The following is a 26,345-nucleotide window of genomic DNA, read 5'->3' on the forward strand; positions in this document are numbered from 1 at the left end:
AGTCGGCAGGACTATGGGATGAATGAGGTCAAATCGGCCATGGGCCCCCGTACCGCCTGTTCACGCTGATGCTGGTCCCACAGTGTGACCTGGGTCCCTGTACGGCCTCCCATTGCTTCCACTCTGCCATGTACCTCTTTGAAATCTCCTCACACTCCTGCGGTTGTCCATTTTGTCATAGGTTGCTGGCAGATTAGCGGCCTCCCATAGGTGCCGCCAGGCCCCATATCGGCCATGGGCCCCCGTACCGCCTGGTCACGCTGCTGCTGGGCCCACAGTGTGACCTGGGTCCCTGTACGGCCTCCCATTGCTGCTGCCAGGAGGCAGCAGGGTCGCAGCTGTGTCAGTGGAGGCAAACGGCCACGGAGTAGAGCAGCAGCTCCACTGCAGCCTACCACCACAGCCAGTAGTGGTGCCGGTGTGCACGGAGGAAGTAGCAGTCAGCCAGTGAGGAGTAGCGGGTGCAAAGTTTCCTACTCGGCGGTGTGGCAAGTTTTCGTCAAGCCGCCCGAGGAAGTAAACGTAGCCGTATGTCGACTATGTGGCCAGAAAGTCAAGCGTGGCCAGGGGGCCCATGTTGGGACTACAGCGTTGCGTCAGCATATGCAGCGTCGCCATTCGGTGGCCTGTGAAAAACGTGATAAAGATACGGCGGTTCTGCCTGCCCCAGCCCAGGGTTCCATTTTGTCATAGGGTGCTGGCAGATTAGCGGCCTTCCATAGGTTACGCCAGGCCCCATATCGGCCATGGGCCCCCGTACCTCCTGGTCACGCTGCTGCTGGTCCCACAGTGTGACCTGGGTCCCTGTACGGCCTCCCATTGCTTCCACTCTGCCATGTGCCACTTTGAGGTCTCCTTACACTCCTGCGGTTTTCCATTTTGTCATAGGTTGCTGGCAGATTAGCGGCCTTCCATAGGTGCCGCCAGGCCCCATATCGACCATGGGCCCCCGTACCTCCTGGTCACGCTGCTGCTGAGCCCACAGTGTGACCTGGGTCCCTGTACGGCCTCCCATTGCTTCCACTCTGCCATGTGCCACTTTGAAATCTCCTCACACTCCTGCGGTTGTCCATTTTGTCATAGGTTGCTGGCAGATTACAGGCCTTCCATAGGTGCCACCAAGCCCCATATCGGCCATGGGCCCCCGTACCGCCTGGTCACGCTGCTGCTGGGCCCACAGTGTGACCTGGGTCCCTGTACCGCCTCCCATTGCTCCCACTCTGCCATGTGCCACTTTCAGGTCTCCTCACGCTCCTGCTGGTTTCCATTTTGTCATAGGTTGCTGTATGGCCTCCCATTGCTGCTGCCTCCACCGCCACACTGTGGCTCCAAACACTGGTTTTGGCCCCGTGACTGGCCAAAGGAGTGAAGTGTGCAGTGATTCTAAGATCGACGGCACTCATCTGCATGTCATACTGACAGACAGTATTATTTCTCTTCCCCAGCAGACTCCAAGGGCATTTAAATTAAAGGTACAGTGTTCTGCACTAATATTAAGTCTCTCTGAAGCCTAGAAACACCCTTTTTTAAGTTAAATTCACAGCGAATTTATTCGACTCGAATCGAATATTGTCCACGAATTCGCCGAATCAGTCGAATCGAATTTTTCATTTCTTCGCTCATCTCTACTAGCGATCTGTGAGTTGCGTCAGGCGGACAACATCTGGGACTGGGGAGCAGCTGTGACATACAGAAAACATTCAGCCGCAAATGACGGCCAGCATAAGCCATCATCTCTCCAGCATTAAAAAAGTAATATGAATGATCTGTGGGGGAATCAACGTGGACTTCTATGGAAGCAGATGTGACGTTTTACCTGTAGGATCACCCAGTGTCCCTCTCTGGCTGCCAGATCCAGGGCTTGTTCGGCCACAATCTCCTGTCCCTGTCCCAGTGAGACGTTGTGCAGATTTTGGTTATCAAATGTGTAGCCCAGCTTCCTCCCTGAGATGGAAAAAGAGATTATCTCAGTAATTTCCCTTGTAGAGCATGAATAACTTGTACTGCCCCCATTATTTCTGCCCATATTTACAGCTGGAAGCAGGTCATTTCTTTACCTTGTTTCTCTACATCTTTCAGAGGGTCCACACCGGGCGACAGGATGAAGAACATAGGAGTGGCCGGTCCGGACTCTTCATATGAAGTGGCAAAGTCCAGAGATCGTCCGACAACATATTTACTGCCCAACTTCTCCTCTACAAAGTCCCTGGAGGAAGACCACAGGAATCATATATATGTCTGTTCAGTACGACAATACACAGTATACTAGCACACGATATCAGAATTAGCCCATTTTTGATCTATGTTCCATTGCTATGGGTTACCCTGCAGTTTATTTAAAAAAAAAAAACACAAGTCATTCTAATATTTTATTACAGCATACCAAACAAAATATACCATATGGCTTAAGTATGTGTATCTCCCTTTAAGTAAGTGAGTTTGTATGTTCCATTGAAGGTTACTGTTAATACTACAACATATTGGACAACTGTACTCCTCAACCTTTTGATAACCGTTTGGGAAAGGCCCTTCCTTTTTTAAGCATGACTTTGCCCCTGTTTACAAATCCAGCTTCATAACAACATGCTTCAACCAGTTTGTTGTAGAAGAACTCAAGTGGCTTAGACAGAGCCCTGACCTCAACCCTACTGATAGTGCCCCATCATTGCTGTTAGTGGGAAGAATAGTGCCCCATCATTGATATTAGTGGGAGGAATAGTGCCCCACCATTGGTATTAGTGGGAGGAATAGTGCCCCACCATTGGTATCAGTGGGAAGAATAGTTCCCCACCATTGGTATCAGTGGGAGAAATAGTGCCCCATCATTGGTATCAGTGGGAGGAATAGTTCCCCACCATTGGTATCAGTGGGAAGAATAGTTCCCCACCATTGGTATCAGTGGGAGAAATAGTGCCCCATCATTGGTGTCAGTGGGAGGAATAGTGCCCCATCATTGGTATCAGTGGGAGGAATAGTGCCCCATCATTGGTATCAGTGGGAGGAATAGTGCCCCATCATTGGTGTAGGTGGGAGGAATAGTACCCCATCATTGGTATCAGTGGGAGGAATAGTGCCCCATCATTGGTATCAGTGAGAGGAATAGTGCCCCACCATTGGTATCAGTGTAAGGAATAGTGCCCCATCATTGGTATCAGTGGGAGGAATAGTGCGCTATCAGTGGGAGGAATAGTGCCCCATCATTGGTGTCAGTGGGAGGAATAGTGCCCCATCATTGGTGTCAGTGGGAGGAATAGTGCCCCACCCTTGGTGTCAGTGGGAGGAATAGTGCCCCACCCTTGGTGTCAGTGGGAGGAATAGTGCCCCACCCTTGGTGTCAGTGGGAGGAATAGTGCCCCACCCTTGGTGTCAGTGGGAGGAATAGTGCCCCATCATTGGTGTCAGTGGGAATAATAGTGCCCCATCATTGGTGTCAGTGGGAATAATAGTGCCCCATCATTGGTGTCAGTGGGAATAATAGTGCCCCATCATTGGTGTCAGTTGGAGGAATAGTGCCCCATCATTGGTATTAGTGGGAAGTATAATCCCAATCATTGGTGTCCATGGGAGGAATAGTGCCCTATCTATGGTTTCAGTGGGATGAATAGTGTTCCATCTTTAGTGTCAATGGAAGGAACAGTGCCCATTGTTGGTGTCAGTGAAAGGAATAGTGCCCTAAGGGCCAGATAAAGGCAAGCAAAGGGCCACATCCGGCCCATGGGCCTCAGTTTGGAGACCACTGCTGTAGAAGACTGAGGATGTAACAGATCAGCAGCCTATGAAACACTGAGCAGCCCTAGATAATCAACCCCTGCTTTGCTGATTACAGGAGAGCCTAAATAAAATTCCCTAGCAGCCTGCCTTACCCTAGGTGGTTGCTACAAAAGAATCTGTTTCCTTTGTTAACACACCCAGATAATAGTCCCTCAGATAGTTTTAAAAGTAGAATTTCGAGAGCATGTGAGCTGCAATGTTTGTCTCTGGGGATAAAGTGCCAACATTACCCAGACTATGTATTTTAGGTCTATAGTAAAAGAACGATGGCAATGCTCCAGACAAAAGGAGCTATGTTCTCCATGTAAAGCTCCCGGCATGCAGGAACAAACAGACGGGGACGTTCAGGGTATTCAGAGTGGTAATTGTTCTCGTATAAAAGCGAACAGCTCGCTCTGATCATAGAACTATCTTAATATCAAAGAAAAGCAAAAGAGATACAGTATATATTCATGATGCTCCACAGTAACAACTGTGAACACAGTGTAGCTAGGATCAAGGGTAAGCATCTACTACTAGGATGTAACACAAGGACGCCACCATTGAAGAGCTCAGACAGCCCTAGCCTTGCATCTCTGGTTTAGAAGACTGGAGCTCCCAGATCCCTGAGACATTCAGATCAGTAATCGTTCCCGTACAGCTGTGTCTGGGCCGGTGGAGGCCTCTCTAGAGATGGACAAAACCAATTAGCAGAATATTTCAGAACATCGCTCTCCCTCTTCATCAGCTGCGTCTGCTCTGAACTGCGCCAGGATCTCAGCTGCGGCATCCGGAAGGTCAGAGTCCCCACACTATTACATATATGAAGGCTTAGCGTTTCCAGCCTGGGGCTCTCCAGCTGATGGGGAACTACAAGTCCTAGCATGTTATTGCAACAATTCTGTTCCACAACAGCTGGAGAGCCAGATGCCCACAGATATGTCAATTTCTCGCATGCAAGCCGGTGTAGTGTGGATGACAAATTTATGAAGCCTTTATTAAAATATAATACTGCATGACATTTAGTTTGCCAAGACATTGTGTATTATCATTTTTGTGTGGTTAGCTCTCCTGCCCAGCAACACTGGATAGAGTTTTCATTGTTTTCCCTGTGCCTTCATAGGTTTCCACCAGGTACTTTAGCTTCCTCCCACACTACAAAGACATATGTGTATGTATAGGAGTTAGAGACCCTAGATTGTAAGCTTTTAGTATGTGTATGTATGGAGATGGGGACATTAGATTGCAAGCTCCTAGTATGTGTATGTATGTGAGATAGGGGCCATAGATTGTAAGCTCCTAGTATTTGTATGTATAGATATAGGGCCCTTAGATTGTAAGCTCCTAGTATTTGTATGTATAGATATAGGGCCCTTAGATTGTAAGCTCCTAGTATGTGTATATATATATATGGGACAGGGACCTTAGACTAAGCTCTAAGTATGTGTATGAGTCAGGGGCCATAGACTGTAAGCAACTAGTATGTGCAGGTATGGAGATAGGGACCTTAGATGGTGTAATAGAGATGCTGGGTGCAATAACTAAAAGCAAGTCTTCTACATGCACATAATAAACATGTAGTCATGCAGGTACCTTTTAATCAGCATTTAAACCATTACATATTCTACGCATGTGAAAGACCATCTGCCAAATGAACACCTGCCCTGGCACATCATAGCATTCACCCGGCACTCCAAGAAATAACAGAATCCAACTGCAATATTCTTGCACTGCCAGAACCTCCACTTTTATTATCACACGACACACAGGAGGATATATCTTATAGTCATCACAATTTGCATAATAACACACCAATAAGAGTGTGAGCATTGCAGCATGAAATAGACACATCATTTGACAGCGTCGCAGCATAGAATGAATACATTACCAAAGCTATGTTAGAAGGTGGGAAGAACAAATCCCATGGGAACCAAACTGCCCAGGGGGTCACGGGGAAGCCATAGGCGTGACCAGTTAATGAGCCCATGTAGCCTTGGCAAAAATCCCAGCATCCTCTGGCCACTAAGGGGGGCTTCTACTGGTCTTGCCCGAACCTCCGTCTTATAAACCAATTTTCTGGAAGCTGTCCAATAGTGGGCGGCGCCACACTCACCACAGGAGGAGCTAGCAGAAGGGTTCTGCGAGGATAACAGAGTCACGTTCAAACACCATATTATTTGTTATCTGAAAAGTCACACTTTTACTTCTTATCTACCCCAAAACTTCTTCTCATCTACCCCAGACTTAAGGATTTCTAACTTAGACATCTTTAAACAACTTTTTATGTGCTAATGTGAGGTTACTAGATGTCATACATGAGTTTCATTCCATAAACAGGTTTATATCTCCTAATGTGAAGTTACTAGATGTCATACACACATTTCATTCCACAAACAAGTTTTTATCTTGCTCTCAGCAGAATATCTTGTGACTCTGTTCCTTTGAGAACTAGAGAAATGACACATCAGTCACCTCTCATGCCCCTGGCATTTGGACAACAATGCTTTATTGTAAAAATTACCCAAGAAACAAAGGGTCCAAGGCCAACACATTTCATAGGCATTACAGATGGTAAGCTCCTAGCAGGGCTAGGACAAGGGGTGGGCAGAAGGGAAAGCTGCCCTGGGCGCAGTAGTTTGCTGTAGGGATGGGGGTGCCTTCCTCATGTTACAAGAGACAGAAATAGTGACAGTGGCTGTGATTTCAACAAGTGAGTGACTGCTGGACAAAGGAACTGGGGGGGGGGGGCACAGTTTGGCATCTTTGTTCTGAGAGCTGGATGACCTTGTATCAGCACTTCCTCTTGGTATGTGTATGTATGGAGATAGGGACCTTAGATTGTAAGCTCCTAGTATGTATATTTAAGTGAAATAGGGACCTTCGATGACAAGCTCCTAGTATGTGTACGTATAGAGATAGGGACCTTATATTGCAAGCTCCTAATATGTGTACGTATAGAGATAGGGACCTTATATTGCAAGCTCCTAGTATGTGTACGTATAGAGATAGGGACCTTATATTGCAAGCTCCTAATATGTGTACGTATAGAGATAGGGACCTTATATTGCAAGCTCCTAATATGTGTACGTATAGAGATAGGGACCTTGGATTGTAAGCTCCTAGTATGTGTACGTATAGCGAAAGGGACATTAGAATGCAAGCTCCTAGTATATGTACGTATAGAGATAGGAACCTTGGATTGTAAGCTCCTAGTATGTATACGTATAGAGATAGGGACCTTGGATTGTAAGCTCCTAGTATGTGTACGTATAGCGAAAGGGACATTAGAATGCAAGCTCCTAGTATATGTACGTATAGAGATAGGAACCTTGGATTGTAAGCTCCTAGTATGTATACGTATAGAGATAGGGACATTGGAATGCAAGCTCCTAGTATATGTACGTATAGAGATAGGGACATTATACTGCAAGCTCCTAGTATGTGCATGTATGTTAGATAGGGACATTAGATTGCAAGCTCCTAGTATGTGTACGTATAGAGATAGGGACCTTGAATCGAAAGCTCCTAGTATGTGTACGTATGGAGATAGGGACATTAGATTGCAAGCTCCTAGTATGTGTACGTATAGAGATAGAAACCGTAGATTGCAAGCTCCTAGTATGTGTACGTATGGAGATAGGGACATTAGATTGCAAGCTCCTAGTATGTGTACGTATGGAGATAGGGACATTATACTGCAAGCTCCTAGTATGTGCATGTATGTTAGATAGGGACATTAGATTGCAAGCTCCTAGTATGTGTACGTATAGAGATAGGGACCTTGAATTGCAAGCTCCTAGTATGTGTACGTATGGAGATAGGGACATTAGATTGCAAGCTCCTAGTATGTGTACGTATAGAGATAGGGACCTTGAATTGCAAGCTCCTAGTATGTGTACGTATGGAGATAGGGACATTAGATTGCAAGCTCCTAGTATGTATACGTATAGAGATAGGGACCGTAGATTGCAAGCTCCTAGTATGTGTACGTATGGAGATAGGGACATTAGATTGCAAGCTCCTAGTATGTATACGTATAGAGATAGGGACCGTAGATTGCAAGCTCCTAGTATGTGTACGTATAGAGATAGGGACATTAGACTGCAAGCTCCTAGTATGTGTATGTATGGAGATAGGGACATTAGACTGCAAGCTCCTAGTATGTGTATGTATGTTAGATAGGGACCTTAGATTGCAAGCTCCTAGTATGTGTACGTATGGAGATAGGAACATTAGATTGCAAGCTCCTAGTATGTATTTGTAGAGTATGTTAGATAGGGACCTTAGATTGTAAGCTCCTAGGCTGCGTGGCTATTTCTCAGGGTGGGCCTGCTGATGATGCCAACATTGGCCCATGCCTGTGTGATGTGTGGGGAATTGGCCACTTCTAGTCTCCCTTATGGGTTTGTTTGACAGGGTGGCAACCCAGGAGCACAGCTGGGAGACAAGAACAGAATGATGTCACTCTATAACAGGAAGGGTCTGAACAGGCAGGATCACCAGGGATTATTTTAATGAAAACTGGCCAAAGAAAAATAACTTTTGGAATTATTTTACTCTGCTAAGGCTTAGCGGGTGGATTTTTGTCTACTTTAAAACTTACTGTGACCTGCATGTTATAAAAGATTATATAATGACCTTGTGTGAAAATGTGAGCATACCCCACCAAGGAATATGAGATTTGCATTCCTTACCTGACAGCGTAGGTCATGCGGTCAGGACGAATGGCCCTCATCATGCACAGTCTCTGGAGAGACGTCTTGTTCTTCCACTCCTGGGGGAACTTCTCTTTCTCAGGACATTCAGACTCCACAAATTTCTTCCAGCGCTTGGCCGACCCTTCAATGTCTCGGTCCAGGCTCCTGAACTCATCCATGGTGGACAGGGCCTGCAGGGGATGAGACATGGGAGTACATTAGTGTCCTATAAAGCTAATAAAAATTTCCGAACAATTAATTTAGATGAGGCAAAGAGCAGTCCCTCATCCACAAATTTACATATGCACAGTGCGCTTTCCCTAGTCCACAATCTGCACATGCACAGTGCGCTCTCCCTTGTCCACAAATTGGCACGTGCACAGTGTGCAGCCCCTCCTCCACATATCTGCACATGTGCAATGCACTTTCCCTCCTCCACAGATCTACATACAGCTTGTGCAGTGTGCTTTCCCTAGTTCATAATCTGCACATATATAGTGCGCTTTCCCTTGTCCACAAATCTGCACATGCACAATGCGGTCTCCCTTGTCCACAATGAGGCACGCACATGCATGGTGCACGCTCCCGTGTCCACAAATCTGCACATGCACAGTGTGCTCTCCCATGTCCACAAATCTGCACATGTACAATGCACTTCCCTCCTCCACAGATCTATACATGCACAGTGTGGTCTCCCTTGTCCACAATGTGGCACGCATATGCATGGTGCACGCTCCCTTGTTCACAAATCGGCACATGCACAGTGTGCTCTCCCCCCTCCACAAATCTGCACACAAAAAATGCACTCTCCCTCCTCCACACATGCACACTGCGCTCTCCTTTGTCCACAATATGGCACATGCATGGGGCACTCTTCCTAGTTCACAAATCAGCATATGCACAATGCGGTCTCCCTTGTCCACAATGAGTCACGCACGTGCATGGCGCACGCTCCCGTGTCCACAAATCTGCACATGCACAGTGTGCTCTCCCGTGTCCACAAATCTGCACATGTACAATGCACTTCCCTCCTCCACAGATCTATACATGCACAGTGTGGTCTCCCTTGTCCACAATGTGGCACGCATATGCATGGTGCACGCTCCCTTGTTCACAAATCGGCACATGCGCAGTGTGCTCTCCCCCCTCCACAAATCTGCACACAAAAAATGCACTCTCCCTCATACACAAATATACATACAGTATGTGCAGTGTGCTTTCCCTGGTCCACAATCTGCACATACATAGTGCGCTCGCCGTTGTCCACAAATCGGCACATACACAGTGTGCTCTCCCCCCTCCACAAATCTGCATACATAAAATGCACTCTCCCTCCTCCACACATGCACAGTGCGCTCTCCCTTGCCCGCAATATGACACATGCATGGGGCACGCTTCCTAGTCCACAAATCGCAAATTCATAGTGCGCTTTCCCATGTCCACAAATCCACACATGCACAATGCTCTCTCCCATGTCCACAAATCCACACATGCACAATGCTCTCTCCCATGTCCACAAATCCACACATGCACAATGCTCTCTCCCATGTCCACACATGCACAATGCTCTCTCCCATGTCCACAAATCCACACAGGCACAATGCTCTCTCCCATGTCCACAAATCCACACATGCACAATGCTCTCTCCCATGTCCACACATGCACAATGCTCTCTCCCATGTCCACAAATCCACACAGGCACAATGCTCTCTCCCATGTCCACACATGCACACTGCCCTCTTCTTTTCCCACAATTCTGTACATGTGTAGCGTACTCTTTCTCCTCCACAAATTGGCACATGTGCAATGCTCTCTTCCTCCTCCACAAATTAGCACATGCTCTTCCCCTGTCACAGCAGTGCTGCTGTGATGGGGGAGGGAGCACATGCTGCGCATGCGTGTATTTGTGGACGAGCAATTCAGCAGCTCCATGCTCATTCCTGTGATAATGGGGGCTTGCTCAATGTACCAACTATGCAGGACGGCGCTGATCACTGGCCAGGATTTGCAGAAGCTGTGGTTGGCCTACAGGTATGTAATTTAAAGAAAGCTCAATCTCTCTACATTGTACCATGACTTGTAAACTACTGGGGCCCCTTGGCTGCACGGCAAAATGTAACCCTTTATTCTGCATGCACCACACCCAGATTAAAATTAATCGACCACTTGCGTTTTCTCTTTGGTAACAGGACAGCCAGATTAAGCACTGTAATCATTTCCTGCTTTCAATAAATCTCAGAAAGTGACTGCCATACCACAATGAAAACATTGGCTGTGAATTATTTACTGTGGTTTTATCTGTCCGCTGGTGGAAATAAATGTTCTGACCTCACAGCATGGAAGCTCCAACACTAAGCAAACACCCGCAGACTGCGATTCATTAGCCGTCTCATCACCTTGTGATTTGCATAGGAGAGAAAGGCGCTGTGACAGCCATGTGCAAGCAACTCTGCAGATACTCCTCACTATAGATTTTAATTAAGTCAGCTATTAAGGTGAATAAATTACAGCACAAACCTTCGAAAAACAGACTCTGTTTTATCTCTGAGAAATATCTTCTGCTCTATTATTTAATTTCTTTCAATCCTCTGGGGTCTGATCTTCTTCTCTTTGACTTGTTTGACCCCAATGTTTCAGCAGCTCTTCACTCTGGAGAAAACTCAACTGTAAACATATTATGTTCAGTCAACTCTCCGACATGTTGTTTTTATTTAGTATATCCTTTCCAGCCTTCCTCAACAAGGTTTCCATTGGACCCTAGGGTTCCTCCAGAGGTGGTTAAGGGTTCCTTGAGCAGTGGCCAAATGATCTCCCATCTCATAGTGCCTGCATAGTTCCAAAGGCGTACCCCACTTGGCAAAACCTGCAGCATGACCCCACAGCGGTCCATCACGGGCATTCTTCCCACTGACCACCACAAAAGAGTAATTGTTTTCAATGACCATCAATGTAGGGAGTATTCATCCTACTGACCACCAACGTAAAGGACATTCTTTCCAATGACCACCAATGTATGGGGCATTCTTCCCTCTGACCACCATGTAAGAGGCATTCTTCCCTCTGACCAACATGTAAGAGGCATTCTTCCCTCTGACCACTATGTGAGAGGCATTTTTCCCTCTGACCACCATGTAAGAGGCTTTCTTCCCTTTGACCACCACGTAAGAGGTATTCTTCCCTCTCAACACCATGTAAGGGACATTCTTCCCACTTGCCACCATATAAAGGGTATTCTTCCCATTGACCAACATGTAAGAAGCATTCTTCCCTCTGACCAACATGTAAGAAGCATTCTTCCCTCTGACCACCATGTAAGAGGCATTCTTCCCTCTGACCACTATGAGAGGCATTTTTTCCTCTGATCACCAATGTAAGGAGCAATCTTCCCTCTCAACACCATGTAAGGGACATTCTTCCCACTTGCCACCATATAAAGGGCATTCTTCCAATTGGCCACCAATGTAAGGAGCATTCTTCCCACTGACCACCAATGTAACGAACATTCTTCCTTCTGATCACCAATTTAAGGGCCCGTTTCCCCCTTGACCCTCCAATGAAGTGGTTTTCAGTAAGGGTTCCCCGAGACCTGAAAATTATTTTAGGAGTGCCTCTGGGTCAAAAAGTGGAGAAAGCCTTCTCTATACCAATGTGTATCAGCTGGTTCCCTAATGACATTGGCAGCTCATAATATGCTATTTAATGTCTATAATATCTTTACTGTGGTTTTATAGTATTATATTCATTAATATTAATGCCTTTGTTATATATTATTTATTTTCACTATTAAAACTATCACTAACAGTACTATCCATTTGTATTAATTACTGTAGTATCAGAGTTATTTTTTTAATCAATGCTGACAGATACAGGTAGATACTTATCCATCATGCCATACCATCGGGGAGGCGCATGATTGGCACGATAACGACCCCAAAGATATAGCCAATGTCATTTAGAACTATCTTCAGTGTAAAGAAGAACAAAGAATCCTGTAATTGATAGTTTGCCCCCACAAAGCCCTGATCTCAACATCATGGAGTCTGTCTGGGATTACATGAAGAGACAGAAGGATTTGAGGCAGCCTACATCCACAGAAGATCTGTGGTTAGTTCTCCAAGATGTTCGGAACAACTTACCTGCTGAGTTCCTTCAAAAACTGTGTGCAAGTCTACCTAGAAGAACTGATGCTGGTTTGAAGGCAAAGGGTGGTCACACCAAACATTGATTTGATTGCTCTTCTGTTCATTTACTTTGCATTTTGTTAATTAATCAAAAAAAACTATCAACACTTGTATTTCTGAAAGCATTCTTCATTTATGGCATTTTATCACATCTGCCTATGACTTTTGCACAGTACTTCATATACACGCACCTAAGAGTTCATTTTCTATCACCATCAATCTGCAGTCTATTAACTGTAGTATGCCCTTACTGGCTTTTTTATCCTGATATTTAAATATTATATTTTAATTTACTATGTTACATTCCAGCCCTGATAAAAGGTAGTTTAGCCCCTGAAAAACATTGTCTTATGTTTAACATCTGTCTTTATAATAACTTCTATCTGGACTCCATTATTATTTTGTGGCATTTCAATTTCAGACTCATTTAGCCACATGCAAGTGATTCTGCAGATACTCCTCACTATAGATTTTAATTAAGTCAGCTATTAAGGTGAATAAATTACAGCGTGAGCCTTCAGAAAACAGATGGTGTTGTATCTGAAATACATCCTCTGCTCCAATATTATTTACTTTCTTTCAGTCCTCTGGGGCACAAAACTCCTTCTATTTGAGATGTGTGACCCCAATATTTAAGCAGCTCTTCACTTTGAAGAAAACATTTTATTTACAGTCAATTCTGTGACGTATGGTTTCTTTTTGGGAATAAGATATACTAGCCATCCTCAGTCAAGCTTCCATTACACTCTAGGGTTCCTTCAGAGGTTGATAGTGGTTCCTTGAGCAATGGCTGAGGTCTATACTCCTCCTGTTTGGATTGTTTGACCTCAATGTTTGAGCAGTTCCTCACTTTGGAGAAAACATTTTCTTTTCAGTCAATTCTCTGATGTAGGGTTCTTTCAGAGGTTGGTAAGGGTTCCTTGAACATTGGATGAGGCCTAAACTGCTTCTATTTGGCTTCCATGACCCCAATGTTTGAGCAGCTCTTCACTTTTGGAGAAAATCGAAGCTTAAACATATTGTTTTCAGTCAAATCTCTGACACATTGTTTCTATTTGGGTAGATCTATCCCAGCCATCTTCAACCAGTGTTCCATTGGACTCTAGGGTTCTTCCACAGGTTGGTAGTGGTTCCTTGAGCAATGGCTAGGGCCTATATTCCCCCTCTTTGAATTGTCTGACCACAATATTTGAGCAGCTCTTCACTTTGGAGAAAATTCAACTGCTCTAAAATGATCGATTGTACCAAACCGAATCTTTCCTTATTTCCACAACTCAACCAATTCCTGTCCCCCTTAGGAAGGGATGTTGGATAGATGCAGAGCCCAGATCCCACCATACACAATTCAATCCTATCCCACTCTGTGAAGAGGGTAGTGATATGGGATAGGGACAGGACACTGCACCCATCATATGTAATCCAGTTCTATCCTACTTTTGTGGAAGAGGGTGTATTAGCACTTCATCGTCCTCCAGAAAAAGACACAGCAAACTGCACTCCACTGCATTTCTACAGACAATAAATAGGCTGTAGGGGCTGGCCAGGCTAGTGATGCTTACCACTCTCCTACACAGTAGCTGAGCAACTGCTTCTTCCTCAGCTATTGTATAGGATACTAACATTTATAGGTAAAGTTGATCCAGGGAATATCCGATTGCCTCTCGGGGGGTCAGAAAGGAATTTTTTCCTGCAGGAGCAAATTGGATCATGCTTTGCTGGGTTTTTTTTGCCTACCTCTGGATCAACTGTGGGTGTAGGATTATAACTTTTTTTTATGGTTGAACTGGATGGACATTTGTCTTTTTTCAGCCAGACTAACTATGTAATTTTACTCTCCCACCTGTCAGCAGCCCCCTACCACCTGTTGGCAAGAATTCCCACGTGTCAGAAGCCCTCTCCCACCTGTCAGAAGATCTCTCCCACCTGTCAAAGGTTTTCTGCCACCTGTCAGAAGATCTCTCCCACCTGTCAGACGTCTTCTCCCACCTGTCAGAAGTCCTCTCCCACCTGTCAGAGGTCCTCTCCCACCTGTCAGAGGTTTTCTTCCACTTGTCAGAAGATCTCTCCCACCTGTCAGAGGTCCTCTCCCACCTGTCAGACGTCCTCTCCCACCTGTCAGAAGTCCTCTCCCACCTGTCAGAAGTCCTCTCCCACCTGTCAGAAGTCCTCTCCCACCTGTCAGAAGTCCTCTCCCACCTGTCAAAAGTCCTCTCCCACCTGTCAGAAGTCCTCTCCCACCTGTCAGAAGTCCTCTCCCACCTGTCAGAAGTCCTCTCCCACCTGTCAGAAGTCCTCTCCCACCTGTCAGAAGTCCTCTCCCACCTGTCAGAAGTCCTCTCCCACCTGTCAGAAGTCCTCTCCCACCTGTCAGAAGATCTCTCCCACCTGTCAGAAGTCCTCTCCCACCTGTCAGAAGTCCTCTCCCACCTGTCAGAAGTCCTCTCCCACCTGTCAGAAGTCCTCTCCCACCTGTCAGAAGTCCTCTCCCACCTGTCAGAAGTCCTCTCCCACCTGTCAAAAGTCCTCTCCCACCTGTCAAAAGTCCTCTCCCACCTGTCAAAAGTCCTCTCCCACCTGTCAAAAGTCCTCTCCCACCTGTCAAAAGTCCTCTCCCACCTGTCAAAAGTCCTCTCCCACCTGTCAAAAGTCCTCTCCCACCTGTCAGAGGTTTTCTCCCACCTGTCAACAGTCCCCTACAACCTATCAGAAGTTCTCGTCAACCTGTCGCTGATTCCTTGACAAAAATGGGAGTGCAATGCTGTAAGGGGAAATCTCAACCCCCAATAAGAACAGAGACTGTGAAAAAACCCAGACAGAGTGTCTAACATCTCCCTAGCCTGGTGAAAAATAAAATCCCATTTTGGCTGCATTTATGTTTTAACTTTATAATGTTCTGTTATTTTCCAATATTAGATAGGGCTGTCTGTGGTGGGAGACAGACTTTTTGGGGTGATGGGGACAGTCAGCAGTGACAGTTTGTACTCTTTGTATAATCAGGAGTACTCAGGTCTCCTACAGTCTCCATCAGATGGAGGACCTCTGACATCCTGATTTAATTCTTTGAGGACTTCAAAATGGCATCCCCGGACCCTGCATTCACTATATCTGGTCTCCCCGGACCCTGCATTCACTATATCCGCTCTCCCCGGACCCCGCATTCACTATATCCGGTCTCCCCGGACCCCGCATTCACTATATCTGGTCTCCCCGGACCCTGCATTCACTATATCTGGTCTCCCCGGACCCTGCATTCACTATATCTGATCTCCCCGGACCCTGCATTCACTATATCCGCTCTCCCCGGACCCCGCATTCACTATATCCGCTCTCCCCGGACCCTGCATTCACTATATCTGGTCTCTCCGGACCCTGCATTCACTATATCTGGTCTCCGTGGACCCTGAATTCACTATGTCTGGTCTCCCTGGACCCCGCATTCACTATATCTCGTCTCCCCGGACCCCGCATTCACTATATCTGTTCTCCCCAGACCCCGCATTCACTATATCTGGTCTCCCCGGACCCCGCATTCACTATATCTGGTCTCCCCGGACCCCGCATTCACTATATCTGGTCTCCCAGGACCCTGCATTCACTATATCTGGTCTCCCCGGACCCCGCATTCACTATATCTGGTCTCCCACAGTACACAGAACATGGAAATGCAATTATTTTAGTAAATATAAACTGCTAAATACCTTTTCCCATCAGCAGTATATAGCAGTCTTGTGACTTCTATCAGTGTCCAGCAGAGCACTAGTTAAAGCTTGTAGGAGGAGCTTTCATTCTGCTCTAGGAAGATGCAGGACCCCTGGCCTCTGTCTGGACAGTGCTGATTGGTCCTGTGCTGATCACCTGCACTCTCCCAAGAAAAACAAAACCTCTCTAGCAATGCACACCAAACTGAGCATGTGCAGAGTGACTCCACACAATATGTCTTATTAGAAGATGAGAGGGGGACACTGGAAGAATGGGAGGATCAGAGAAGTCAGGATCAAACAGCCTTTTTACACAATGCAGAGGATTAACCCCTCAGGTTCCACAGTGAGTATAACAAGCATGCTTTACTGCATATACCGACTGATTTTATTGTTGTGGATTTAGTACTTTAAATTTTCCTCCACCTTTACATATTGGCCAAGTTGTCCAGTGACAGTCACAGGGGTGGGGATACACCATATAGCACAACCCGGGTGCTTACAATGGTCAGCTTTGCTCATTAAAGTGGTGGTAAACCTCAGACAAGAAATATGAACAAAGCATATCCCTCTATAGTGTGTACATGTCTCCGTCCAGAGCACTAAGTGTAATTTCTGTCTGCTGCCTCCTTCCTCTATCAGCATGAATCACTTTTGTCAAGTTTTTCTGACACAAAAAAAAAAGGCAGGGGAGGAACCCCCAGCACACAGCCTGTGATTGACAGTTCCTGTGTGCTGTGTGGAGGGAGGTGTGTCCCTTCTCTCCAATCAGTTCTCAGAGCTCTCCCTACTGAGAGTAAGTTCAGCTTTCTGTCTCCTTTTTTCTGACAGCTCAGACAAGCTTTATAAATTCTGGACTTTGAAGGAATGTAGAGAAGAGAAGACTGCAGATAAACAGGCACAACTTATGTAGGAGGATTTGTTTAATCTGTGTATCACCTGAGGCCGGTCACTTCACTAGGTACATGTAAGAGTTTACAACCACTTTAATGTTATCTCTGTCCCATTGGAGTGATTACCCTTCACTTCCTGTCTCACAGCCACAACGGGAAGTAAGAGGAAATCCCTCCAAAGTGAGGGAATCCCTGGTTGTCACCAGAACTAGTGTGCCCATTGGAAGATTTCCCTCTCTTGATGACAACAACGTGAGAGGCAATATCTGGCATCTGTTAGTGGGTCTTAAAATGTCTGAGAGCTTCACTTTAAAAGGGCTTAAAGTAGAAAAAAAGTGCTAAAAAAATTTCGGAAGACGGCTAGATTTGTTCTTTTCTATTCTATTTTTCTTCTGTTGTTTTCATCATCCTATTTCACGTTTGTGCCTTACTGTATTTATTGCAATATGTTTCCATTTCAAAATTCAAATTCATTTCTTAATTCAAATTAAATTTTTAATTTTTCTAGTTCAAATTCTTTTTCAAATTTGTTATTTTGTTACATTGTTTCGTTTCGCTATAATTTATTTCAAATTAGTTGAAATTCGTTACTTTTGCAATTCAGAAATTTGTATACATCTGAATCTCTGAATAATGAAAATTTTGTCCAAATTTCAATTGGTAAAGAAATAAATTGCACATGTCTAATACTCGACATGGTGCCTTGCTGCGCATGAGCAGGTGTTACGCCATCCTGTGCTGGCCAATCAAGTCAGCTTAAGACCCAGCACCTGGAAGAAACGGAGGAGAACATTTTGGCACGGACGAGGAACCTTAAGGACATCGAATTGTTGGAGGAGAAAGTATTGCTCAGTTTAGTTCCACTTTAAGGGTCCATTTAGATCTATGTGTGTTTAAAGGTGCATTGGGCAGTTGTCCTGTGTCAACGTTCCTCCCCTTTGTGTGCTGATATGCATTTTTAATGCGTTTTTGATTTTAAGATATGGAGTGGATAGAGCTAACAGTCATTGACCAGAGTGAGACAGGAGTGACGTTTGGGGGTGGGGGGGACCCCTGTATCATCTTCCCAAATTCTTATGTTTAACACACCCTGTGCCTGTTAAGGGGTACAGGGTGTGAATGTATATTGTGTATTGGTGTGTTGTCCTTTGTTCTCTGCATGTGGCTGTCCATTGTCCTCTGCCATGTGCTGCATCCCATTGTTATGTGTCTTGGTTGGGGGGGGTTCCTGTAGCCCTTCCCACTGATGGGGTGGGCTGATGATGTGTTTCCTGTATCCCTTCCCACTGATGGGATGGGCTGATGATGTGTTTCCTGTATCCCTTCCCACTGATGGGATGGGCTGATGATGTGTTTCCTGTAGCCCTTCCCACTGATGGGGTGGGCTGATGATGTGTTTCCTGTAGCCCTTCCCACTGATGGGTCGGGCTGATGATGTGTTTCCTGTCCCTGGTTGTGTTTCCCCGCCCTCTGTATATATCTTGTGTGTGTGTAAGAATAAAGTAGTTGACTTCCTGTTTTAAGAAGAGTCGGGTGCTGTCTTATTTCCTGCATGATCAGCGGTGGTGTCCGGGGATCTGTGTTTGGACAGGGAAGCTGCAGTATAACGGAAAATACCCAAGTGTGGTCTGGGGGTCCGGTTCCGTTACACAGGGTTTTGTCTGTTACCAACATGCAAATGACATGCACTTCGATTCATTGTTATTGACTTCTATGGGCCTCCAAAGGTACTAAAAAACAGAAAAAATGGACATGTTGTCTATTTTCAAAACGTACAACACTGCAGCCCCGAGATGGGAACAGATACAATTTTTTTGGACACATGCGTTTTAGTGTGTTGTAATGTTTGCATTAAAATGCAATAATGTAAATTGGGGCAGAGGACACTGCTATGGAGGGGCAGAGGACACTACAGTAGGGAAGGGGAGGGTGATGTGAAGGGGGCAGAGGACACTGTGTTGGAGGGGGGGATTGAGGATATTACAGGAAGGGGGGGTAGAGGACACTACAGTGGGGGGGGGGAGGGTGCAGATGGCAGAGGACACCGCTATAAGAAGCAGAGGACACAACAGTGGGAGTGATGTGAAGGGAGCAGAGGACACTACTGTGGGAGGAGGGGGTAGAGGACACTACTGTGGGAGGAGGGGGGTAGAGGACACTGGTATTGGGGGCAGAGGACACTACATTGTTTGTGTGTGTGTGTGTGTGGGGGGGGGGGGTGATGTGAAGGGGGCAGAGGACAATGCATTGGGGGGATACAGGATACTATTGTAGGGGGAGGGGGGGGAAGGACACTGCTATGGGGGGCGGAGGACACTACAGAGGGAGGGTGATGTGAAGGGGGCAGAAGACACTGCTATGGGGGGGATGTGAAAGGGGGCAGGTGTTACACACTATGTGTTATTCATGCTGTCTTTGTATTGGAAGCTTGATAGTGTTCTTTTTTAAAGGGCCCCATCCACTCAAACCCACCCCCCATTCCCAGGTTCCCAGGGATCTTTTATTTCCTCCATGTTGTCCAGGTAGATCTCAGCCTCTGAAAGGTTGCCTATCCCCGGTGTAGATGGATCCTTTAAGAAAGGGAGCCATTGGATTCTTTCTGACCTTTTCCTAGTGGTTTTGGCACCGGGGAGCATACTGAAATCCTTGACCATTTCTTTTGTTAACCACACCACAGAGACTTTATAACAAACTGCTCTCCACATGTGTACGAAACACGAGCAGTACGGGGAGAGATAGAGTTAAACAAACAGCTGTATGCAAACCTTCCTATGGAGGATACTTAATGTCATTGCAAGCCTGCGGCTTCATCTATGGCCCCAGGACATCTCCTCTTCTAGGAAACCACCAATCAAACCATGGAATAGCAGTTGCTTATGTGATCAGCAATGTCCCAGATTAAATGTCCTTGAGAATCACCAGAGGGGACAGACATGTACAGAGCAGGCCAGGTACATGAATAATGCACAGCAAAGACATGCAAGTGGGGGAAGAAAAGTGCTGAGAACCATCTCACCTTGATTCCACCCCAGGACTGGTTAGAGAGGAAGTCCACTGGGCTGGTGAGGCCGGGCTGGGCAGGGTACCGCAGAAGGAAGTCTAATTCGGTTGTGTTGATCTCTTTGTTCATCAGCAGGATCTGAGAGATGTAGAAAACGGTAAAAAAAAAAGTGTATTAGAGAGGCTTCCCATTGCTCAATCCCAACCAGCTTACTGGGATCCCATACAGAGGTCCTATACTGTATATTGGAGCAAGTTTGAGGAAGGGTGGTTGAATATGGCCTCAGGGTCTCGGGTATAACCTGCAAACCATTGCAGGTCTCTACAGTGTACCACACTAACCCACAGATAGACTTCTTATAGAAGACCCAAGATGACTTTTATTGTCCATGGTAGGGTCTTTTGCATCTCACCAGAAAAGAGAAAGCGTCAAGTCCCTGTATAGCCTCAGCTGGGGTGACCACAATTTCCGTACAACTTGTTCATGAATGTATATTCATGTGGTCTTTCTTGTATTTCTTCCCTACAAGTATATTTTTTTTGGGTGACAATTCTTCCACCACCAAATTAAATAATTGTAAAGATAAAAACATGCCGAGGCTTCCACTTGAGAAATAAGGGTGAAGGACTGGTGTGTAGAGATCACCAACTGCTTCAATATAATAACAAAATAGATATCTATATAATAATTTGTTAATTACTGTATGTACGGTAGACAGTACAGATATTCACCATCAAGGGACCCACATCATGATGGTATGAACACAATCACACTGGTTGAGTTTTCCTTCTTATGCTCCATACAGACATCTATCTCCACCATCATCTAATAGATCAATTCTTACCCCAGGACCAGATAATTCCACATTATGTCTACTACACCTGTTGCAAGGTGGTATATATATGCAGGTTGATATGTCTACCTTTAACTTGGCCAACGAACATGAAACCTTTCCATTTTTTCCAGCTGTTGCTTACGGACTCAACCCATATTTTCACATTGGTTGAACCTTTAACCTTTATTTTTCATTGGTTTATCAGTTAAGCCTTTTTTATTGGTCAATTTTCCGTTATATTCTATTGGATAAATAGTGTACTCTTATTTCCTCATTGGTTGAACAGTCTAACCCTCCTTCCTTCCATGGTTGAACAGTTACCTCTCATTTCCCCATTGGATGAGCGGTTAACCTTTGTTTTCCTCATTGGATGAGCAGCGAACTCTCATTATCCCATTGGATGAGCAGTTAAACTTCATTTCTTCATTGGATGAACAGTTATCTCCCATATTCCTCATTGGATAAACAATGAGTCCTTATTTTCCCATTGGATGAGTGGTTATCCCTCATTTCTTCGTTGGTTGAAAAGTTACCTCTCATTACCTCATTGGTTAAACAACTAACCTTCATTTCCTCATGGGATGAACAGTTAACCCTTTTTTCCTCAATGGTCGAACACAACCCTCATTTTCTTCATTGGGTGAACGGTAAACCTTCATTTACTCATTGGATGAACAGTTACTCTAGTATTTCTCATTGGATGAACAGTGAACCCTTATTTTTCCATTGGATGAGCAGTTAACCCTATTTCTTCATTACTTGAAAAGTTACCTTCCATTTCCTCATTGGGCAAACATAACCCCATAGTTTCTCATTGGTCTCCCCTTATTTCTTTCTTGGTTGAACAGTAAACGCTCCTCATGGGTGGACAGTTAATCCCTTCTTCCAGGTATGAGAGATATTTTGGATAAGCACCATAGTAATAGGTAACCATCTTACCTGGAAGGCCAACTGAGCCGTGTAAGTTAGCTTGTCGCACTCGAACAGCCCCCGCGTTGTGTACTGGAACACAGAGAATGTGATGCTGTCTATGAGATTGGCCACACGCTGTTTGAGGACCTCGTCTGCTGGTGCCTTCTGTACAGCCTGCTGGAAGACCACGCTGAATGCCTGGGAGAGAACACAGACAGTATCCATGTTTTATCAAGCAAACAGTCCATCTCCTAACATGGTACATGTGCAGCATCTGGGTACAGTCCATAGGGGGCACTATCATCAGAATATTGAAATGTGACATAAATGTGTAAAATCAGTCTGATACACAGAGTCTTTAGTGGAGACCTGCATTAAAGAAGACCTCCACGAAAGCTAAACCGCCTTTCAGCCAATATATATTTAAAGAATACAAAACATTTCTACACTTTTCTACCCTCTGTTATATTATTCATTCACCTTCAGAGAAAAATGGAGTTTCATTCTTCATAGTAAAGCAGTTATACAACTGAAAGGATGCTCATCCGGAGCTATCTCCCTCCTGCAACCCACCTAAGAACCTCCATCTCATGCCTGTCGAAAACCATTGCCGTTGCAAGCCTGCTTTCAGCTTTTAGCTCCCAATAAAGATTGGGACATTACACCGAATGACCCAAGCAATAGTTTGGAAGGCATGCATTGAAGGTGTTTTTCTATATTTTCTTTTCTGTTGTACTTCTGTGGCAGAGCAGGCGATGATCTACAGGGAGATACACAAATACCTGTAATAACCCTACTTGCTTTAAGGTTTAGTTGCCGTTATTAAAAGCTGAGCCCAGTTGCTGCAAAGCAATATGAAAGTCTCAGATATAATTCCTGTACATGAAATATGAAACCGATAGAGGCATAAGATTGGCAGAAATGAAACAAGACATAACAGGGATGTGTTCAAGACTATATTGGAGACATTAGTCACCGACCTTCAGAGAAAACTGGTACATGGGATGGATTTTATTGAGGTCATTCATAATGAAGTAGAGGAGAGAGGCGCGGGCAGCGGCTGGGCGGTAGTGTTCTCGCGCCTCGTTCAGCTTGGCTTCTGTCACTTTGGCTTCTTGGACCTAGAAGGGATAAAAGCTGTAAATGGGGACGGCAACATCTAGATACCTTCAGACATGAGGCGGTTGGGTCAGGTCTCACCATTATCCTTACCAATATAGAAAAGTATAGTAGTAGGCTAAGCCATACTAACCAATTAGAATCCACCTTGCCCAAGCTGAGGCTAGTCTAAAGCCTTACCTTCTCTTCAATTTCTGCTGCTGTCTTCTTGGTGATCTCCAGGTTTTCCACCAGCTCGATATCCCCCAGAAAGTTCCCAGAGGCAGAAGATAGGCGAGACAGAAGGTTGTCTTCGAGGGTCTTCAAGGTGATCTTGAAGCCGTTCTGCTCCTTGGTCAGGTTGGACTGAATACAAAGAAGGATCGTTCAATAATAAATACTAATAAAGGTCATTTTACATCTAATTTGCCAATATGGTAATCTGAATGATTCTTGAAATCTCAGGCATGCAGTTCAACACCCTTCCCCTTAGAGTCCACCAAGGCTTTTTACAAATCGTAACTTTTCTGCTTGCTGGGTGGCAGGCTTTTGCCATCCCATATGGAAGAAAAATATATTTGAAATATATTTTTAAAATATTCTTCCCAAATTTATTGCCATATATCTGAAATATATATATAATAATGTGTGTATGTATATATATTCAATATATATCAACATATATATATACATATATATATATATATATATATATACACTGCATGTTGAAATGCGTTTTTATTACAAAGCATATGAAAAATATTTTTAAAAATACACTTCAAATATACTGTAAGTCTTTAAAAATACAAATCTTCATTTTTGGAATGCATCTACAGATATACAGTTGTGACCAAAATTATTCAACCCCCACTGAAATTGAGTGTTTTGGCCAGTTTGACATTGCTTTTGATCATTCAGTCATCTTGCTTACATTTACATTAAAGAGGCACTTGTAGGTCAGACAAATATAACATAACAGTTATAATGAAATAACCACAAATGTCTTTTCTGTGCTCACAGCATTATCAGTTTTATTCAACCCCCAAGTGACATTCAATCTTAGTACTTAGTACAGCATCCTTTTACAGTTATAACAGCTTTTAAACGTGAAGCATAGCTTGACACAAGTGTCTTGCAGCGATCTACGGGTATCTTCGCCCATTCTTCATGGGCAAAGGCCTCCAGTTCAGTCACATTCTTAGGCTTGCGCACTGCAACTGCTTTCTTTAAGTCCCACCAGAGGTTCTCAATCGGATTTAAGTCTGGTGACTGCGATGGCCACTCCAAAATGTTCCAGCCTTTCCTCTGCAACCATGCTCTAGTGGACTTGGAGGTATGCTTGGGATCATTGTCCTGTTGAAAGGTCCAACGTCTCCCAAGCCTCAGGTGTGTGACGGACTGCATCACGTTTCCATCCAATATCTCCTGGTACTGAAGAGAATTCATGGTACCTTGCACACGCTGAAGCTTCCCTGTACCTGCAGAAGCAAAACAGCCCCAAAGCATGATTGACCCTCCACCATGCTTCACAGTAGGCAAGGTGTTCTTTTCATCATAGGCCTTGTTCTTCCTCCTCCAAACATAGCGTTGATCCATGGGCCCAAACAGTTCTAATTTTGTTTCATCAGTCCACAGAACACTATCCCACAACTTTTGTGGTTTGTCCACATGGCTTTTGGCATACTGCAGTCGACTCTTCTTATTCTTTGGAGACAGCAAGGGGGTACGCCTGGGAGTTCTGGCACGGAGGCCTTCATTACGCAGTGTGCGTCTTATTGTCTGGGCTGAAACTTCTGTACCCACATCTGACAAATCTTTTCTCAGTTCCTCAGCAGTCACACGGGGACTTCTCTCCACTCTACGCTTCAGGTAGCGCACAGCAGTCGAAGTCAGCATCTTCTTTCTGCCACGACCAGGTAGCGTTTCAACAGTGCCCTTTGCCTTGAATTTGCGAATGATGCTTCCTAAGGTGTCTCTTGGTATGTTTAACATCTTTGCAATCTTCTTATAGCCATTGCCCTTCCTGTGAAGAGAAATCACCTCTTCTCTTGTCTTCCTGGACCATTCTCTTGCCTTCACCATGTTTGTAACCACACCAGTAAATGTCTAGAAGGAGCTGAGTATCACAGTCATTTTAAAGCTGCCTAATTGGTGCTTATTATGCTTGATTGCTGCTCGGTGACATCCACAGGTGTTTTCAATACCTGATGGAAAGCACCTGTATGAACCTCTGTTCTTCAGAGTGGTAGTCTTTAAGGGGTTGAATAATTGTGGCAATGAAGAAACCACATAAGAACCATTTACTACTGTATTACATAAACAATTGATGTCATTTTAGTTGCATTTGGGTAGTTACAACGTCCTTGTAGGATTTGATTCTGAATACAATTCCAAATGTACACTATAGTCCCTAAACCCCTTTACAGCATTGGGGGTTGAATAATTTTGGTCACAACTGTATATGAAAATATATGTTAAAATGACTTTTTTATATGTTAAAAAAAATCTGAAGAATATATTTAAAAAAAAAGTAATTTTAACATACCGGTATATATTTACAAATATTTGTAAATGCATTCCAAAAGTATAGATTTGTATTTTTAAAGACTTACAGTATATTTGAAGTGTATTTTTAAAAATATTTTTCATATGTTTTGTAATAAAAACACATTTCAACATGCAGTATATATATTTGTTTAAATATATTTTGACATATAATGAATATGGCCAAAACTGTAGCATTTCAAATATATGTCAATATATTTGGGAAGAATATTTTTAGAATATATTTCAAATATATTTTTCTTCCATGTGGGATTATGACATACTTACCCTTAGGATCCCCTCCTCCAGCCATATAAATTCTATGCACCTCCTGGGATCACGGACTCTTCTGGGTCCGCCATTGGGCAGTCACTGATGTAACTCCTGAGCAAGTTCCATGTACGTGGTAAAAAGCAAAATGGTTGCACCCCAATAACTTCCTTTCAAAAAGTTTTACTCCATGAAAAAAAAAAAAATCTCTATTCTTAAGTACGTCTGGGTGGAACACGTCAACTGCAACATGCTTTGTTTGGTGGAATAAAGCTTGTTAATAAATAAGTGGCACGCTACCTTTTTTATATTGGTGTGGAGGCTGTATGGACATGGGGGGATTTGCTTGTGTGGTTGGCACTCGCCCACAGCCAAGGAGAGGTTCGGAGTTTGGGGCAATGAGGCTTTTCATTGATTTTATCCTGTGCAAGCTGAAGTTACATTGTTCCATCACCCTGTTCCATTC

At 44.6% G+C, this 26,345-nt stretch overlaps 1 protein-coding gene across 1 annotated transcript in view; it reads right to left on the reverse strand.

The window, feature by feature from the left end:
- DNAH9 (dynein axonemal heavy chain 9) overlaps nt 1–26,345 on the reverse strand; it is a 336,995-nt gene that overhangs the window by 64,748 nt on the left and 245,902 nt on the right. Inside the window, exons 56-62 of the mRNA XM_089663852.1 lie at nt 23,267–23,431; nt 22,948–23,088; nt 21,995–22,165; nt 20,236–20,358; nt 8,445–8,638; nt 2,058–2,206; nt 1,817–1,944 (exon numbers count right to left, since the gene is read on the reverse strand). Coding sequence (XP_089519978.1) covers nt 1,817–1,944; nt 2,058–2,206; nt 8,445–8,638; nt 20,236–20,358; nt 21,995–22,165; nt 22,948–23,088; nt 23,267–23,431 — 1,071 coding nt within the window. The remainder of the gene's footprint in view (nt 1–1,816; nt 1,945–2,057; nt 2,207–8,444; nt 8,639–20,235; nt 20,359–21,994; nt 22,166–22,947; nt 23,089–23,266; nt 23,432–26,345) is intronic.

This window comes from Staurois parvus, unplaced genomic scaffold (assembly GCF_062004578.1).
Source record: "Staurois parvus isolate SC_StPar_1 unplaced genomic scaffold, SC_StPar_1.0 ptg001787l, whole genome shotgun sequence".
In the NCBI taxonomy this organism is placed as follows: domain Eukaryota; kingdom Metazoa; phylum Chordata; class Amphibia; order Anura; family Ranidae; genus Staurois; species Staurois parvus.